This window comes from Botryllus schlosseri, chromosome 9, assembly GCF_051294905.1.
Source record: "Botryllus schlosseri isolate E-star chromosome 9, Bs_hap1, whole genome shotgun sequence".
Lineage (NCBI taxonomy): Eukaryota > Metazoa > Chordata > Ascidiacea > Stolidobranchia > Styelidae > Botryllus > Botryllus schlosseri.
This window is the reverse complement of record NC_137244.1, coordinates 9437156-9456954: the sequence shown is the minus strand read 5'-3', so window position 1 is coordinate 9456954 and position 19799 is coordinate 9437156. Positions and strand designations below refer to the sequence as shown.

Here is a 19799-nt window from a genome sequence, read left to right as displayed (position 1 = left end):
TGATCCAGGCTCGTAGTGCAGGAATACGGTCCTGCCTGTCGGGGTCACCGATGAAGTGAGAGCTCCGTGCGAGCGAAGTTAGTAACTGAACCAGAAAACGCACCAACATGTACGCATTGAAAATGGACGCGGAAGCATTCACAAATTGGCAATCAAACAGTCAACACGTCGACGAGCGCGCCTTGTAGAGCCGCTACATATTAATTCGAAACAAAAAGAATACAAACTAAAGATCAAAATGTATTAAATTGAAATTTATTAGTTTTGTTATACTGAGGTACAATTAGGGATTTTTCTCATGTCCACCCTATTTAAGGCTGGTGCCTCTCTAGGTTGTTTGCCCGGGGTATAAACATATAAATATGTAGACTGTATTGTGTAAACATATAACAAAATGGGAAACAGGCAAACGACCTGTCATAGTCAATCAGGCAAAATAACTTCTTCATAACCCGCGTTAACTTTGGGTACTTCGTAAACATGTGGCGCTGGTCCGATTTCTTCGTATTTGGCTCCATCATTATTTATGTCATATTCTAAAATGTAAATGTGGTGGAACATATTGCCAGATGATACTACAAAATAATTAAATTACCTGTATATTCGTAATTACATGACATTTCGGTTTCCGTCGTATTTCCTATGATAAAATAAAATAAACACATGTTACCATTTATAAATGTATCTGGTCCATCGTACAGATACCTGTGCTCTTGTTTCCCTTCCATCGTATAATTATACATGCAGCAACGATGATTGTGGTTAGTATTATGAAACCAGATACGGATGCACCGATCAGAACACCTTTTGATAATGGGAGCTTAGTTGGAGTTTGGATCGGTTGGGTCGACGTGTCAATCAGTCCAGTTGAAATGTCGATCAGGTCAGTTGGAGTTTGGATCGTATTTGTGGTCATCGGATTGGAAATAGTCAGTACAGAACAATTTTGACCCGGTGGCTTATATGTTGACGCACAAACGACATAATTTCCGTAATCGTCTAGTGTAGACTGCGGCAAGATGAAAATCAATGTTGGTCATAAAATTAATAATACAAGAACCTACAACTGATATCACGAGTTCGTATACGTGAATTACATCTAACGAGTAACTTTTATTCCACGAAAGTACTGCGGGCGACGAGGATGACATTTCTGAAAATATGGAACTCAGTCATTTCAACCTGGATTATGTGCAATACACTTTAATTTCACCCTTCTTTGAACTCAACGAAATATTGCCGTCAACGGGGTTTGCAGCGAATGATAAATTTAAATTGATTGACGAGTTGACATTCATCCAAACGAAGTTATTAGATAAAACGGTGTTTTCCGGAGGGTCTGAAAATAATCACAGTAACGCAATATGTAACATTGAAGCGATAATGTAGATTGCTATATAAGAAATAATGATGATTAATGATGAAGCATCATTGGTTTATATTAATCACTTTGTTACAAATTGTTATTTCTTGAACTCCCATGAGGATTGTCGTAACAGCCGAAATATTTATTGGTACCTCACAAACGTACCAGAAACCTTCATTCGTATGAGATGCACACGATTTTAGACTGGCAATTCTTGCCGAGGTGCATTATTTTCTTCTGCTGTACACCTGTACACCTGTACATTGGGTTGGGGGATTCCAATTACACTACTGTATTAAATGGAAAAATCGAATCACCAAAAATCGTGCCGGACGAAAAGAAAATTTCTTCGTTGACATGAAATAAGTTCAAATTGCATGTCGACGGCCGCCAACACACGCTAATTTTATGTCTAGACCGCCGCTAAATTATTGTTATACGGCCGTAGGTTGGCCATCACTGGAGTAAACAATATGGTCCATGCCCGACGTCCTGATTGAAGACCATGGCTAATGCACAAATCATCTTCCGTTAAGTTAAAGCACTCTAAGTTCAAGGGTTTCGAAGCAAATCTTTCTTGATAGAGTAGATGACTTCTACGACAGCAAATAAGAAAACCATACTTACAATACACAATAATCTTCACAAACGAAGATTCTGCTTTTTCGTCCGTTGCAAACGTGTAATTCGATGATACTTGGCAAGATAAATTCTTGTCATGGTCAGAAGATTTCAATATGTAATCTACAGGAAATGTCTGTACAACAGGTTACAATAAAGAGAAATTATAATTTTTAGCGAAATGGCCGCTTTCCGTAGGCGAATTCGATCAAATAGACGTAATCCACGCAAATTTGCATTCACTAGAGCTAATATAACATGGAGTACTCTATTGATCATTAATTTCAGTTATCTGTTCTAGCACGCATCCTAGCTTATCATTCATGACCACTGAAGCGTGCGAAATGGTTGTAGAACAACAACAAAAAAGTTATCGAAGTAATGTTCTAAAATCTAAATTATACGGTTCAATGCTTGGTTTTTGCCTATTTCAATGATTCATGGGTTCATGTGCTTGACTATTACCTGCAAGGAGTTCGTGACTAGAAAGCGGTTAATGTACGCAAAGCGCACAATTCAAATGAGTTGTGCATTAGATGTTGGCCTACTATGAAGGAGAAATTTCAGTGAGATCAACCTCACAGAATCTATGAGTTCTTTTGCAATTAATCATGTTACAGAGAACTGCGTAGCGAAAAACTGGTTGCCTGCACCTGTATATGATACATGTCCTGTTCATACAAATGTGGCATACTAACATTAACAATACACTTACTTCGTTATCTAATGAATACGTGATACTACTTGCGCTTGGAAAACCATCGTAGAAAGAGCAACTGAACGGACGACGTGATCCAACAGTGCGATTCATCTGGAAAGCTGTTACGTTTCGAGGTCCTAACACATCAATTTGAAAAGAATATTGAGAACGAATTCTCATTGAAACAACAGAGAAATTGTTTCGAATATCATCTGTCACAATGATTCGCATTCTCTGATTCCACGAAAAAATTAGTGCCCTCCTTCTTTATCAACCCATTGAAAAAAGTACGAAATGTTATTCTCATTAAAAATATATTCATACAGTAACCCCTATTTGGAATGATAAAATTATATAAATGCAATACATAACAAACATGATAGTACATTAACTAAATATTACATATTCAGGCAATGTGATGGTTGTTTTGGCCCTGCTGGTGTGGTGATCGAGGGAACAGTTTACTCAGATCAAGAACTAGCAAATTCCTGCATTATGATTTTAATCAAATGTTTGTTTTGTGGTGGCGTGGAGTGGCACCGTTTGGAAACTCCTGAGCCAAAGCCTGAAATTTACCGATGGGTCTGAATGGCGATGTGACTGTCACGATACACTTGAATTCAAATGCCTTTATAAATGATCAGCATCAAAATACTGTAGTGCAAAGGTGTCAACGGTGTACCGAATGAGCTCTAGCTTTTCTTCCTAATCCTTTATTCATATGTGCTACCGAGCCAACATCAGATCAATACGTCTTCAGAATTATGAATTTTTTTATTTTCTAGGATATTGCGCAAGAAGTCGAATGTTCGATCCAGCGATTAGGTAGCAGATGAACGGTTTGCAAAACATTTGAGTTTTCGATGGTAATCAGCAGATTTCGAAATCCTATGGATGGAATCATCACACTTGATTTAATGATAAATACAGAGGTGGTCGGTAACGAAGTACTTCTACTTTGCCGAAGTACTCAAGTAGTTTTCGTCTACTTCTGATACTTGCTCAAGTAGATCGGATTTCCGCTACTTGCAATTTTACTTCGTAATATGTTGTGATCTACCTACTTACTTTTCGCTAATTTGAGTTTGCCAAGTAGAAATTGTTCAATCCTCCAATCAGAAAGATAGCCTGAGGAATTTCGGGGATGTTTTCACGGAGTATCAACATTTTATTTTAATAAAATTCAGTAAAGCCCAGAATTTTCTTCGAGCTTTGCGCGCAGTGGATGCGGAGTAACCAGTCTGATTTCACGAAATTATCGGTGAATATAGTTTAGGTAGCGGGTGGGCGTGGTTCCGTTCACACCACATTGTCGCCCTTCGCCCATATGAAATATTTCATCACAGTGTATATGACTCATCGTAACGTTTGAAACTGATGTTTCGCAATCTAGCATTTAGGCCTACTTATCATATGTCCATGGCGTGCCCTAATCTGAAAGAGTGGACTCTGGTTTTTTTCGAAGCTGTTTTAGCATACAACCTTTGGAACTTTCTGGACTAAAGTCATGAAATACATGTTCCGCTTTTGGAAGTGTTATTTATATTTCACTTTCAATTACCAGTATCATATACTTTGAGTTCTAATTAATATCAGTTCTTTTGTCTGGATAACATACTTGTTGAAGTATAAAAGCAAGTGTAGTAATGCCTTTAATTTTCGGAAATAAAGCTACACATTATGGCATTTTTACGGTTTACCATATTTTCGTATTAACGTTTACAAATCGCGCAAAGCGTTTACACCGTATCCTATTCAACTTCTCAGTATTGCTCTTCGACTAAACTACGGGCCTTATTATATGGGGAGGGAGCCATACCATGATATTTTCTAAAACGTGTTGTTCGAGAAAGCAGAGGATTAGTATCGCATTTCCATATTAATACTATTATTTTCACCCCATGATGCGGATGAATGCCTATGATGTCTAAAATTGGATACCTCCCAGTATGCATCCAAGCTCGGCACCGTTCGCATAGTTCAATTTGCATCATTTGACAATTCATGTGAACGAATTAGGATCGTTTTCACAACTACTTACTTACTTGAGTAGATTTAAGTCAGTCAAATCTACTCCTACTTCAAGTAGTTTTAGGTTGCTTACGGAAAAAGTACTTCTACTCGTACTGGAGTAAGTTTTTTTCGTCCCTACTTCTACTTCTACTTGAGTAGCTTTCTTGACTACTTTGACCACCTCTGGAAAAATACATGAATAAAATTGTGCAAGTTGCATTGAGAGTTCTTGAATCACGTCGACGCAAAGTAAGTAATACATCATATGTTTCCCAGGTAATACCTAAAGAAATAGGCCTCTAAAGTGAAGATCGCGTAGAGAAACTACGTCGTGCAAGTGCAACAGTGGCGAAATCATGCCAACAATCACACAAAGGATTAAGAAGCTACGACGCGCATTAGCAACACCACATAGATCTATTTATGCAGCTAGAGTACAATGGGGATAGTTTTATAGATATGCTTTCAACTGCAGATCGAACATGATGACTTTATGGAGAAAATGGCTGTTGCAAAAAATTATTCGCCGATTTTATCCTCAATTCGAGACCCTCTCATGTTTATAGCGCGGTGCCTCTTCTAGAGTGAGAGTATTACGACTGTTTTTACTGGAAAGGGCCTTTGGGTGAATAAAGTTAAGAATCACTGTTCTGAAGCAAAACTATCTCTTGCACCACGCGGTAAAGTCTAATCTTGGTATGCCATTGAAAATATATACCTAACAGCGCGACACCGATTCTTTGCCTCGTCCGCATAAATCAGTTTACAACTTGGACTGCTTAAGAAAGCGCATTTTGATTGCTTTTGACAACTACTTACATATTTGAGTAGCTTTCGAATCGAGCGAATTGAATCTCTACTTGAAGTAGTTAAAGGCTGCTTTTAAAGGCACTACTTTTACTTGAGAAGATCTTTTTCGGCGCTACTCTAACTTGTAGTTGACTAGCATTCTTAATTACTTTGATCCCCTCTGCGTGTCAAGCTATATTAGCCGATGCATCCAGCATCTATTCGATCAATAGGCCTACATGACTTGGGGCAAACTCTCCTTGTGATATACCGCATCGAAACTGTCAAAAACGTCGGACTACTATTCAGTTAATGTACATAAATCCATCTGTCAACGATTCATATTGGTATTCTCTCACAGGATTCCAGGCATGATGCGCTCTAAACTTGGCAATTAGGATACAAGCCGAACGTGTCAGCAACACATTTGAATTGTTCTAATTGCCATTGTCTTGCACGCTTTTAGACATGATGCGATCAAAATTTGGCGGAGAAGAATACATGCTCTAAGTGTTACCAACACATTTCAATTGTTCTAATATGATTTATGCAGAGGTGTTCAGTAACGAAGTACTTTTACTTTTTGGAAGTACTCAAGTAGTTTTCCTCTACTCCTGGTACTTAATCAAGTAGCTCTGATTTTCTCTACTTCCACTTCTACTTCGTAATATTTTGTGATCTACTTATGTACTTTTCGTTATTTTCAGTTTGTCAAGTAGAAGTAGTTTAAACCCCCTCTATACGAAAGATAGCCTGAGAAACCTGCGGGATGTTTTCACGGAGTAACAGCATTTAATATTCATAAAAGTCAAGTAAAGCCCGGAAATTTTGTTTCTCTTGGTATAGTTATGGAGTAGCAGATATGTTTTCACGAAAGTATCTGTGAATATAATTTAGGTACCGGATTGCTTGGTCCCGCTCACACCGCATTGTCGCCGATATCAAATATTTCATCACAGTAAAAACAACCCACCATAACGTTTGAAACTATCGTTTCGCAATCTAACAAATACCTATCATATCGTAATCTATCAGCCCAAGACGTGTCCTGCTATTCCGGAAAATCTGACTTTTTTAATGTTACACCTGTTTTAGCAGATCACCTCTGAAGCTTATGGACAAAAGACATGAAATATATTTTCCACTTTTCAGAAGTGGGATTTGTATTTCGCTTTCAATACCGAATATCATACTTTGAGTTCTAATTACTCTCAGTTCTTTTGTCTGCAGAACATACATGTTGAAGCATAAAAGCAAGTGTAGTAATGCCTCTATTTTCGGAAAATAAAGCTTCACTAAATATAAATTTTACGATCCACAATATTTGTTATTAACGATTACTAATCGGGCAAAGTGTTGAAACCGTATCCGATACTACTTCCCCGTATTGCGGGGCGCCAGGCATTATGTTCTCTAAAACGCGGTCTTCTAGTAAACAAAGCGTTACTATCGTGATGCGAAAGAATGCTTATTGTGTCGAAAATTGATACCTCCTGGGATACATCAGTACGAATCAAGCTGTCTGCACCTTCCGCATAGCTCAATTTGCAGCTTTTGACAGTACATCCGAACGAATTAAGACTGTTTTCAAAACTACTTACTTACTTGAGTAAATTGAAGTCAGTCAATTCTACTTCTACTTCAAGTAGTTTTAAGTGGCTTATGAAAGAAGTACTTCCACTCGTACTTGGGTAGATTTTTTCGTCGCTACTTCTATTTCTACTTGAGTAGCTTTCTTGACTACTTTGACCATCTCTGGATTTATGCGATCTGTGTGTATGTAAGCCGGTAATTTCGTTATACATGGGAATCGACTATTTACTTAGCATTGGCATTGCAGCAGGAATAGGTCATTACATCTCATGCAAATTCACACTTCGACAACGTTTACAAGTATACATGCTGCATCAGTTATATTTACATAGTTATATTCATACAACGTTTGATTATGACAATTCAGGAATTTGGTTCGAATATCCATATTGTGACAACGTTATATATTTCATATTTTTATATTACCTGTCCAGCATTGTAGGTCTTCACACCCAGACCATACCGCATTATATTCGCAATATGCTGAATTGTTCGCTTGTACCCCATTCGCGTGGAACAATATTCCATCACTTTGTAAGCAACTACAATTCCCACGATCTCGGAAGTAAGCTCGCCCGTCAGACGTAATATTGTACGTAGAGTTTTGGCCCGTTGTAATAACAGTCACGGTAGATTGACATGCTACAAAATAGAGGTTATATTTTAGATTGTGGGTTGACATTTGTAAACAGGTTCTAAATTTCTAATTCAGTGTTTCTCAACCGGGGGTCCACGAGGCATTTTCAAGGGGTCCGAGCAAATTTGCAACATAATTGATTATCTACTTTGTGGTTTTCTAAGCTAAGGTAAATCATATGAAGCATGTTTAGATTCATAACTGCTAGAATGGAACGGCTCACATCAGTAAAATTTCCGATGTGTTACCTCATTTTAATTGCCTAAAACCGCCCGCGGCTTCTTTATCTTGAGTTCAATCCCCGACCGGGTTAGATCAAAGACTTAGAAGTCAAGTGGTATCCGTAGCTTCTCTGCCAATCGCTTAGCACTCTCGGACAACGTGGAGATGATATATGGTAGAGAATACCCAATATTCGATATCTTATAACACATTCCTCCCCCGTTACATTTGCCAAAGCACCTCGATGCTAGAAAGAAAGTAAAACCGATAATCTCTCTTTATTCAACGGGTAGGCCTTCTGGTGCAAACATATTTCTGTTTGGAGATATCGGGATTTGCGGAGAAGATCAAGATTTGGAATTGACAGGTCAATCAGGGTAATTTTGCAATGTTTGGAAAGCTTTTTGGATTGGAAGCGGTCACTATAAGGAAATTAGTGAACATTTATCACGGTCTCTTGAAAAATAATTCCTGAAGTACTCTCAAATCTGTCCCAACGTGTTTACGACACTACACGGAATCCATATTCTCGTGTGATAGACAAAACACTATTCTAGAAAAACTTCAATATGATCTGCTTAGCCGGAAAGACTATGGGCTGGACGTGATATGTTCATGTTCATTGTATGATTTAATTTTCGATTTTGGTGTCTCGTGTTGCGGTCAGACCCAGAGGAGTCGTCGAAAGCATATAGCCAGTAATTATTCCACCAATATTTGTGTAGGTGGATATTTTGCTCTCATTCATATCCAATTGAAGCACGCATTTCGACGACACGGCATTTCGAGAGTTGCTTCTGACATGCAGCTGCAGAAATCTCATGAACTCAATTCGCTTTGAGACAATCGAAGTCGTTACAATTCTGACATAGTATGGTGTTAATTTAAAGGAAAGTGAAATTCTGCTGTTTACACTTGGCTACAGTTGATATTTGCCCAAGAAAGACGACGGTTATCTGATAATTGAGCTAAATTTGAACTAAAACTGCTGTGGAGAGACCGCCTAGGGGCCTTTAAGGACCAAAAGAGGGTCCGCGAAGACGAAGGGTTGAAAACCACTGCTACAATTCGTAAATATTTGAATAGCAATCGGTAAACTGGTTCGAATTATTTCTGTGGCTCATATTATCAATGTACTGAATGATTTGCAAATACATAATACATATTGTACTTACCCGAAACAACCAATGATATGTTTGCCCGCGTCCTAGATCCGCTCGTCGCATAAGTACTTTGTGCGTACGTGATCAGGTTTAGTCCGTTGTAACTTTCTGGTAAGTAATTGAAATGCCATGTCACTACTCCTGTAGTAATATTTTCAGTGCTGTAATTTGACATGAATTTTCTTAGGTCAGTGGTTCGCAGCCGGGATGCCACGGATGGACGGGCACCTTGGAAATACATGATGATGTTCCGGGGGGCCATGCGATCATATGAAATTGATAGAGCTAGTAAAGGCTGTACAGAAAGACATTGTTGGTGGTACCTTAACTGCCCCAATTCAACAGCTAGAATGTGCCAATTCGGGCGTTAGCAGGCAGAAAGGTGCCCCGAAATTAAATTCCCAAACATCGTAAAATTAAGCCTTCCGGGGCAAATTTCATCCAGCTTCGCGCGATCCATTGTTACATAACAGATCTAGTCTTCGTGGCAGTGTAGTTATTTGTCGCTTTTCCAATCATATGAAGTTATCGATGCTATATCATCCGCCATTATGGCAATATAATTCGTTGGCAGTGTTAGAAATTTGTCCATTTACAACTGTGTGCGGCGGCAATTACTGCTGGCACGTTATACTGATAAATTATATATCTTGGAATGCGAGTTTTTGATTACTCGAGTCATGACTTAGTTCATGTCACGTTTTCTGAAAGACTTGACTTGACTCAAGTGACTGCCGAAAACGAATTTACCTGAATTGACTCAGGCCCGACGTATAAGAAATATATGGAATGACTTTTGACTAGAAGATAAATTTTCGAGCCAACTTTTACTTTGACCAACTTTAACAAATTTGACTTCCAACACCGCTGTTTTAGTTGATCCTTGTGCTCAGCTAGTAAAATTTTCCGTAAAAGTCACATTCCAAAAATGTATAGTGATCGAAATCATACTGGTGATTTTTCATATTTCTATGTTGCCAAACTGCAATTACTAAACTATTATCCCACTAACAATTCATAACATTATACCACTCACGATTTCCATGCGTATAGTTTGACGATATGGAAAAGTAGATCAGTCCGGAGGTCACCGGAAATGCACATGGACATTTTATCATGGGTATTTATCGTCCAATTATTTCATAACAGCTATGTCCTGGAATGCGGCCGTAGGCTACGTGAGTAATCAGAATGCGGCCGAAAATAGCAATAATGTTGGCCACCCCTGTTATAGGCCTAACGTTGTAGACGGCCCATTGTTTGCTCATTGTGAATCATAAACGGTCAAATGAAACAAATATGTTCACGTGGTGTTATGCTCTACGTACCGACATATCCTAACTGAAGTAAAACTGCGTGGGTATCGGTTCTTATATCAAAAAGCGCATGCTGAAAAATTGTGATGTAGAAAGCATTGTCAGAATGAAGCATCATGGTGTGTCACCACTCACCAGCAGTGTACGCACAACTTCAGTGTTGCTGGCCAACAACTGCTGGTGCTGACCGTTCTTCTTCAATTCTTATCAAGCTACTTAGTAAGGACGGACACCGTCTACCGAGAATGTAGAATAGTATCTTTCGTTGTACTACAACGAATTTTAATTATTTCTACCATAACGCGTGATGGTCTGGAATTCTTCATAGATCCAGATTTTGTTCAAATAAAGTTTTCTTATGCATAGATTTGTCAGTTTCTAAGTCTTCAAGTTAAACTGCTTTGTAACAGACCGACAGTTCCAACCAGAAACGAAGATAAGTAGTACAATTCTAACATTATGTGCTTAATTTACATACATGAGGGCAAAATTCTCATATTTTAGGTCAAAATCTTCCGTTCTTCTAGTAAAAAAAATCTTTCTAGTCATGACATTTCATGAATTTCCTGTGATGACACTATTTCATGCAAAATACTACACGCCGCGGTTTAGTAAATGTTACCTGAGATTCAGATATGGAAAATCACGAAAATCAATGATAGGTGCTCCTCCATGCCAGCCCAGACAAACGATAGATCCAACTTGAAATGACTGAAATATCAGTATAATAACGCTTTGATGAGTCATCGCTTTTTTGATATTGCGCATTGTACCCTACGCACAGGGCCGAAAATCGCGAAAATTTTCTAGATTTCATAATTGAATCGGTCAATATGATCGACACTTGCATATCAATTTGTATCCTTTCTAAGCCCAAGTAATCAGAAAATTGAAAATGTAGGGCCCGTAAATAATATTTAAACAGCTTCGGGTGGACCCACTGCTATAGTAACTTCGTTACATGATCTCATTTCGTGGCGTTTTCGGTCATCATAGGGGCAGTCCTTTTCGGCCAAGGTTTTCTCGCTGCCGATCGTTCTGGCACACATCACGTAGTCGCATGTTACGTGGACTAAAGCGTCATGTGTCTTGGTGCGTTAGGGCGCGGAATGGCGGACACCGAAATGCCAATTTCTATAAATGATGTGTATTTTTTCTTGTGGGAGGGTATCCAATAATCAAGATATTTGATTAGAATTTGTGAATAAATATGCATAAATTTAAAGAAAATGAATCCATAATTTATGTCCATTTACGAAAATCTTTTAGTGCGGCAGTTACGGTCCTGCCTTACACAATGACTCCAGAGCTGGAATCTATAGGGACAATTGCTTCTAGTGATTTGACTATCGTAGTGACAGTTGACCTTCTTCCTATCTGAAATAATTTGATCACTTATAGTGAATAGCTACTCGTGTTTTATGCAACACTTGTTCATACTTTTCTACGTCCGTTTTAATGGATAAGAATATAATGTTAAAGAGGCAAGCTTCAGTGTCGTTCATTCACAGATGGAAACCTGTTCTTTGGACTGGCATGGGATGGTTTCGGATCTCAACCGGAATATCAGAAACAAATATTGACGCTGCAAGAACAGAATTCCACGGACGGGATTTATATCGGTCAATGTTAAAACAACGTCTTCGGCAAAATATACACGACTTTATTGACTACGAATTATCTTTTCACTCTATAATTGTCGTTTCGACACTATCATCCTGTCATTATGAGAGCATTAAAACCGAGATTTGCGCGATCACAGCCTCAGAAATCGTGATGTATAAGGTTATACTTTATACCAGGGATGTCAAACATACGACCCGCCACGCGATTCTGGAAAATGGCTGTATTATCCAGCACATTTCTAACAAACGAGATTTTTGGTACTAAATACCTCTATACAATAATACCTCAAGACAGCAAATGCCGATTATGTTCCTAGGCTACATACCATCTGCTTCGTGCCTGGTGTACACATCTCGAATTCACCACTGCGACTGGCAATACGTTAATCGTATTGGATTTTGTTTTACTTACTTTCTGTGACTAGTTAGATCAACTGAGATAGTAGTAGAGGTATTTTCTCACGTAGAATGTGGTAGTGCACCTAGCATCCAAGAAAGCAAACCATATTATATAACGTTCATGTGGGGTTGCGGATCACAACACTAAACAGTATCATCCTTCATGTTACGATGAAGAAATATTGTGAAGATTTAATTATGTAGCACTAGAATACAGAGATATTTAGTTACTCCTTTCGATCAGGAATCTTCAAACCATCTTTAATGTACAAAAGGGCTCTCACTCTCAAAAAAGTGTCTCTTTCAGCGATTTCGACACGCTGTGTGCTGCGGGATAAAATACCTAGTTTGAAACATTTTGTGGAAAATAACCCAAGCTAGCGTGACAGGAGTATTTTGGCGATCGATCTAAAAGTACGCGCAATTTATTTTACTTGAACTATAATAAACCACTGGATTCACTGCATTATAATAAACTACTGCTCTACGCTTTCGCAATTGCGCAAGTCATCTGGAATGTGTCCACTTAACATCGTAAGAAGTAAACAACCAACTTAGCGGCAGGCGTGCTGAGCTTACAGACAAGTTTACTATGAATGGATGAGAAAGTGATGAACGTGATGAAAGGGTTTGTCAGCGACTGCTCAGAGAAGCATAAACCGAGAGATGAATTTTTAAAAAATTCACGGTTTGAAGAAATGATCTGCGACATGATCGATCATTTACCATGGTTTACTACCGAGCATATATTATAGATCAGTGTTACCGAAAAAGTGGTCGCGAAGCATTTCTAAATGTCACTGTTTTCTATTCAATATCTCTTATGAAGGCTTTTAGTTGTTATATATTGAGAGCAATCAAATAATTGATAGCACTTTTATAAGTAAGCCCATATATAAAAAATATTTCAGTGCTGGCGATTTTAATGTCGCGGTTTTACTCAAATAAATGTACCTTGATTTCAGGTATATCTGGATGTTTTACGAGTACGAAAATCAAGCTAATCAAGCCTAGACTTGATCTGATAGTTTCCAATATGCAAGCTCAAAGTTCGCATTAAATTGCATATGATTATAAAATATTATTTCTTTTCTCAACAATTTGTTTTCGTTCGTTTTGTTATATATAATTTTTGGTCACGAACTCAAGAAGGTTACAACTAGGGCTGGGCACAATGATTCGAGTACTCGAATCTGAATCGAGTATTAATTTTAATGATTCGAGTCGAGTAGTAAAATACGATTTTTTCGAGTACTGAAATTATACGCTCCTCACCACTGAAAGTTGATTTATCAACGAGGAGTTTATCAACGATCAACGAGTTTCTGCTAATTTCACTGTTGAAGCCTTGAAACCTTGATTGGCCGTATCGTAGCATATGAAACATGAAGTACGAAGCTACGAACGTTACTGGAAATAGCACATTGCCGAAGTCATGATCATCCCACAATATTGTCACCAAGTGCAATGAAATCGGTATGGTCGAAAAAAATAACAAAGTATACTTAATATCATGGATAACAGGCATTATATTCTTTGTGGTCGCTTAAAAGGTACAGATTTGAACTTCGACAAATAAAATTCTACTATGACGTCATAATGAGTGATACTCGATTACTCGACTCGACTCGAAGCATTTTACGTGATTCAGAATCGAATCACTCGGGTACTCGATTTTGCCCAGCCCTAGTTACAACGCGCTAGTATGAATCGTGGTAACACTGAAAAGAGGGCATGCAGGATATGACAGTATTGAAATTTACACTTACTTCGGTGAGGTTTTGCACATAGAAAGAAATATTTGCGTAATCGCATGGGGTGGTGAAGTTAGACACAATCGTCACGTTAGCACCAATAGAGCGCGGTCCCGCATCGACTTGGTGCATGTGGATTTGAGAAATATCTGTGAATGTATTTATAAGGTAAAAATATTCACGCCGCAACATATTTTATAGGAAAGTATTTGAATATCATGTAATAACCATTCGCTCATAACCAGACATTGTGGAGTAACTGGATCAATGTACATCATGCACTGCACAGTGTGCACAGTTACAAGTACGAATACAAGAGAATATCGCGGTATCAAATACTGATTACGATCACTAAAATAAGTGGTAGTCATGATAGATCACCCCCACATATATTTCTGTCGCTTGAATTCGGAAAGGCCAAATATTCTTTGAGGAGAGCAAGATTGTGAACTCGGTTAAAACATGTCAAAATCCGTGGACATTTCATATTTTTATTACATCACAGTATACAAGTTACACGCCACGTGTATAAGCACTACGCTGAAAGACCAATCAAATGCCACGAAAGATGGTCGCAGCTAGATAAAACAAATACTCGATTTAATATATACCATGCCTACTGGAATACATGTGGATCAACGAACATAAATGATGTAAGCTACACTATCTAAATTCCGTATTGGTATATATATATATATATATATATATGCGATTCGTTCATGTAATGAATAGATGGAACTTTGAAGATTGTGTCTTGCGCATTTTGGGGTCCGTCCACCCGAACGTTATTGAGCCTTTACAGGAGTCTGATAAGATAGGCGATTGAGCATGTAATGGAAGCTTACTTCTTTGCACCGATATGACACCTCACAAAAACAATAACTATTCGCAATCAAGCTTCAAGGCTTTCTCGTGGTGATATGTCCAGTACCGCTACCTGCGTATTACAGGTCTCGTGTACCGACACCTGAAGTACAATTAAAATAGGCTTACCATACGTCCTCTTTTTTTACTTTTTTGAAAGTGTCCTCGGAGGACGCCCTTTTGTCCTCTTTTTTGAGATTTTGTCCTCTTTTTTGAAAATTTGGGTCAGATTAAGAGCAAATTGCGAGTGATATACCGTAAATTAGCACAGAAGTGAAGCTCCGGCGGGTATTTCGGAGTGAAAAACGGTGATTTTAGCTCTCGGCGAAAAGATGACCTTTTTTTTTTTTTAGTCAACCGATCACAAAGTGGGGAAAATTCACCGGTTTTTGAGAATTCTACTCCGGTTCTGCAAGTTGCAAATTTCTGAAAAAGTGTCCTCTTTTTAGATTTCCAAAATATGGTAAGCCTAAGTTAAAAGATTAGAACAAAGCAATAGAATTGAGCTGGTAGTTTATTGGAGACCTCATTGCAGGAAACCTGCAGTTGACCCTCGGGTTAAATAGTGACTTTAGTTTCTCTCGTCTTCGAATTTAGGAGGATACGCAGGTCGCACGGAAACATCATCCTAGATGTCTGTCGCTCCTGTTGCTTGTGGTATTCGTGGTGTTTGTCGACTACAGTCAAATCATGCCAATTTTCTTTATCCTTATTCCGTCGCTGCCGAATTGTAGCACGACCTATGCACTTCTAGGCTTTTATAAGACACCGCTGACACGGATGATATGTCGAGGAGGAGCCTACATCGACCTTTAACACTTAGGTAGGAATTCTGGTGTCAGCGCTTTAACAGCTTTGGTCATTTTACACCTTATCATAATCGCAATAATCGTAATTATCGTCAGATTAAATTTTCATCTGGCACACACACACACAATGTACGATGCGATATACAAGACATAATGCGATGTAGACAGATAGGGGATGTCGAACGACCAGATATGGGGTCTCTTAAACTGGCATCCACCTCGACCTACGGCCCGAGGTCACAGTCTTCTGCGATTGTAATCTTTCTTCGTTCTCCATTTAGAAGCTATATCTTTCTCTTTTTCTTTCCGTATCGGGTCTTTTTCTGGGCTTTTTGCAGCCGTAAGAGCAGCGACACAGTGGGCCAGGAGCCCATAATACCCCTCGATGGCGGTATACTTCAACCCGGATTGCAAATATCCCGCTAACCTAGTCTATATCATTTATTATGATTCTGATATGATTATGATTACGATTGCTTGCAGCACCGCCACCTTCTTTTTGGGGTTTCTAAGACACCGTTCATCCGGGTCAGAGATGTAGTGGAAAGATACAACTCGTAAAAATCTTTTAGCGGCAGTCGAATACGGGGACTTTCTAAGGAAATCGCCACTGCATTTTTTTCAAACTGTCAACATTATTCTGAAGATACATCATATTCAGACAGCGTTGCTGCTTTAATGTGATTTCACTTCTTATATATATTCCCTGATTTAATATTTGTTCGAATCGGCGCTGGATATCGAACCTAAACTGTAATTTCACAATAGATTAGATACTTTACTTTCACTTTGAGCTTTCACAATCCCAGGAAATTCCAGTAGTAAAAATATCACCAATATCTTCCACCACTCCACGCTTCCCATCTTTTTTGAGTGCTGTAATCTCCAAATCATACAATAGTATAGTTCATACAAGAATTATGCTTTTGAGCACGCTATGCTGTAACTAGCAGAGAGGAAAATTATCGATACCGCCCAGTGTGGTGCACGCGCCAATATTACACTAGTACGCGAGTATAGCATTTTTGTCGTGCTCGATAAATTGTTCCTGCATATAGATAAACTAAAGCTTCATTGATAGCTTGTAAAACAGGAAGTGTGTATTTATGCATTGACTTCCGGTGATCCATCGTAACGAAGAAAAGGAATGACGCCATAGTGTCCGACTAGGGGCATTCACATCTTTCTCCACCTAGCTACGCCACTGGTGACCGATGAGATGTCCGACTGCCCAAGTTTTGTGCAAGTATATTCAAGAGACACGTATATAGATGTGACTATATGACCTAATATAAAAGGAAGCGCAATTGATCACCGCTAGACGGAATGTCGATTTTCTCGGTGCTGTGTATATCTGTAACTTGTTTAATTGGTATGAGGTGTAACACAGAACGAATTTACGTAAGGTGTTATTCTTGTGTAATCTGGATCCGGAAGGTTATTTAGATACTTAGCTGCGTATATATTTCGTTCAACGGATCAGACCCCACGTATATTTCCTTGACGTAATACGCGACAGTCTCTCTTGTAGGCACAGAGACGTCATTGTCTGGTCGTAAGCAACACGACGACGTTTGTTGCTTGTAACCACTCCACGACGTATAGACTTTATTATACCGATTTTAAATTCGAATGCATAAGTGTAATCCCAGTACAGCCCTTTATTACATTTTTAATAAATGCGATTTCCCACGGCATACACGAGGTGTATTGAAACGCACATCGGGTGTTTATTGCTAATAGGTTATATTTCTAGGTGATGTGTCACCATTGTCTACGTTCATAATTCTTTTATCGTATACCTCGTGCTTCACTAAGTCGAAAAATGGCGTCATCAAGATATATTCCAACATATCCGGATGCCTTCGCTTTAGCGATTATGACCTTACCGATTCCAATGAAATCGGTGGGAATCGGTTCACTTTCTCCGAGGTTGTTTTTCTTCATATAACACTGATCTTGCAAGACGTATAGGTAAAGCAATTTGGCTAATTATACCTGGCTAGTGGCTACCACAGGTTCCTTGATTTTTCCGACTCATTTCTATCTGTTCTCGAACTAAGTAATCGTATAATGATCTCCTGTGTTAGATTTGACGATTTAAATGCATACCATTCATATTGGAAATAAAGACTTGGAACGTACAGATACACCAAGAGGCTATAGACTTTATAATCTATAAAGAAAAGCTCCTTGGAGGCACAGAATGTCGATATATAATTGAATTGAATTGAATTGAATATACTATTCAGTTATATACAGAGGGCAGGTATACACTATGTCGCTGAATATTTGCTTGGTGAAGGAATGATGTAATAGTTAGTAGTTGTAGTGCAATATGTGACATAGTGACATCGATACTCTACTAGAAAGTCGTGTCTACACCAGTGTTGGGATGACTCGAGTCATGACTTGACTCGAGTCAGACTCGACTCACCTTTTTCGTATGACTTGACTTGACTCGAGTCACTTTGCTAAAATGACTTGACTTGACTTGACTCGGCGTATCAGAAATGTGGATTGACTCGTGACTCGGAGCAAAATTCACGAGTCAATTTCAAGTCATCAAGTAAAAATCACCTTATCTTGCATATGTTCGGATTGTTCGCCAAACACTTGTGTAACCCATGAGAGCGACCCATCATTCAATGATCGTGCGTTTTACTGATCGTCAAATATTCTCTCACAAATATATGGACATCAAACGAAGTGATCGAAGCTACAACTTACGTTGTCGTAAACTAGTAGTAAAGTAATTTAATAGCAAAATATATATTTCTGTTCTCTGTTTTACATTAACCGTACCTCTTGTTTTATTTAAATTGTAATCGAATATAGTTTATATACTCCTCAGCCATTGGCGCAGATTCGAATTGTATCATACCAATATTATGTATAAATGGATGATACATTGCATCTTATCAATTCATTTCTCGATTCTTTCAATTCGTTTCTCGATTCTTTATCTTGACTAGTAACTATAAAATAAGGCTATGCAATTACTTACGTAGTTTAACAGTTCTATTTGAGCGATACAGCCCCTTACTGCATGTATTTGTATATTCAACTCTATATTCGTTCTTTCGTTCATCGGTTCAGAATCAATGACCAATCAATCTAATATTCAGACACCTAGCGAAATGCAATGACGTAATCACTAATCATGCTTCATACTTCGAAAAGTCGACTTGACTTGAATTTTGACTTGACTCGTGACTTGACTTGACTTGACTCGACTTGACTCGAGTCACCTCCAAAAATCGAGTGACTTGACTTGACTCGAGTCACCTTTGAAAATAGATTGACTCGACTTGACTCGAGTCAAAATGTGCGATGACTCGAAATGACTCGTGACTCGAAGGTAGTGACTTGGTCCCAACACTACTCTACACCAATGTGATTTGAATCCGTTAGTAGCTTAGATCCACCTGAAATGGAACTTGCGACCTTGAGAGAACCATACACGGTCATATGCTTATAAAAGTACAACGTGCGCTTCGAGCAAATGCATGTTTGACCAATTACCAAGCCAAACTACCTGATACAATATCCTATCACAATAAGCCTCTAAAACTACTGCAGCGGCGTTGTCCGTGATGCATCTGTGATGCAGTGAATAAATATCCTTCCATGATGCATCGAGTCACCTCAATATGGTATCTAGTTTCACTCATGAACAATGTAGCCTACTATCCGTTTCGTTTTATTCATCTCAATCATTTTCGAGAATATCAACAAACACACAAAATGTTATATGCAGAAATTAGAGACGCCTGCGTGTAAGAATGTTGGTGTGACAAATGATTCATGAATCCAGTTTTATAGAGCCTCGATCAAACATATGTTGAGGTTGACGAAGGCCTACATGTCAATGTATACTCGCATAGGTTAACTAGTCCGAACAGATTGTTATTAGGATGTGGTCAGA

At 38.6% G+C, this 19799-nt stretch overlaps 1 protein-coding gene across 1 annotated transcript; it reads right to left on the bottom strand.

Annotated features, from left to right (window-relative positions):
- Nucleotides 1-239: 239 nt before the first annotated feature.
- Nucleotides 240-16937, bottom strand: LOC145446035 (uncharacterized). Its single transcript, XM_080324220.1, has 12 exons — nucleotides 16654-16937; nucleotides 14214-14347; nucleotides 11043-11131; nucleotides 9117-9265; nucleotides 7509-7724; nucleotides 2703-2824; nucleotides 1994-2123; nucleotides 1214-1339; nucleotides 1065-1153; nucleotides 706-1009; nucleotides 596-640; nucleotides 240-536 (listed from the first exon to the last, which is right to left on the bottom strand). The coding sequence occupies exons 1-12, from the start codon at nucleotides 16763-16765 to the stop codon at nucleotides 424-426; spliced, it is 1629 nt and encodes a 542-aa protein (XP_080180346.1). The 5' UTR covers nucleotides 16766-16937; the 3' UTR covers nucleotides 240-423.
- Between the last annotated feature and the right edge of the window lie 2862 nt (nucleotides 16938-19799).

Coding starts and splice junctions, on each gene's coding strand:
- LOC145446035 (XM_080324220.1), bottom strand. CDS start 16,765: ATGATTTGGAGATTACAGCACTCAAAAAAGATGGGAAGCGTGGAGTGG. Junction 7,725..9,116: donor CATATCATTGGTTGTTTCGG/GTAAGTACAATA, acceptor TCTATTTTGTAG/CATGTCAATCTACCGTGACT. Junction 641..705: donor GAAGGGAAACAAGAGCACAG/GTATCTGTACGA, acceptor ATTTTATCATAG/GAAATACGACGGAAACCGAA.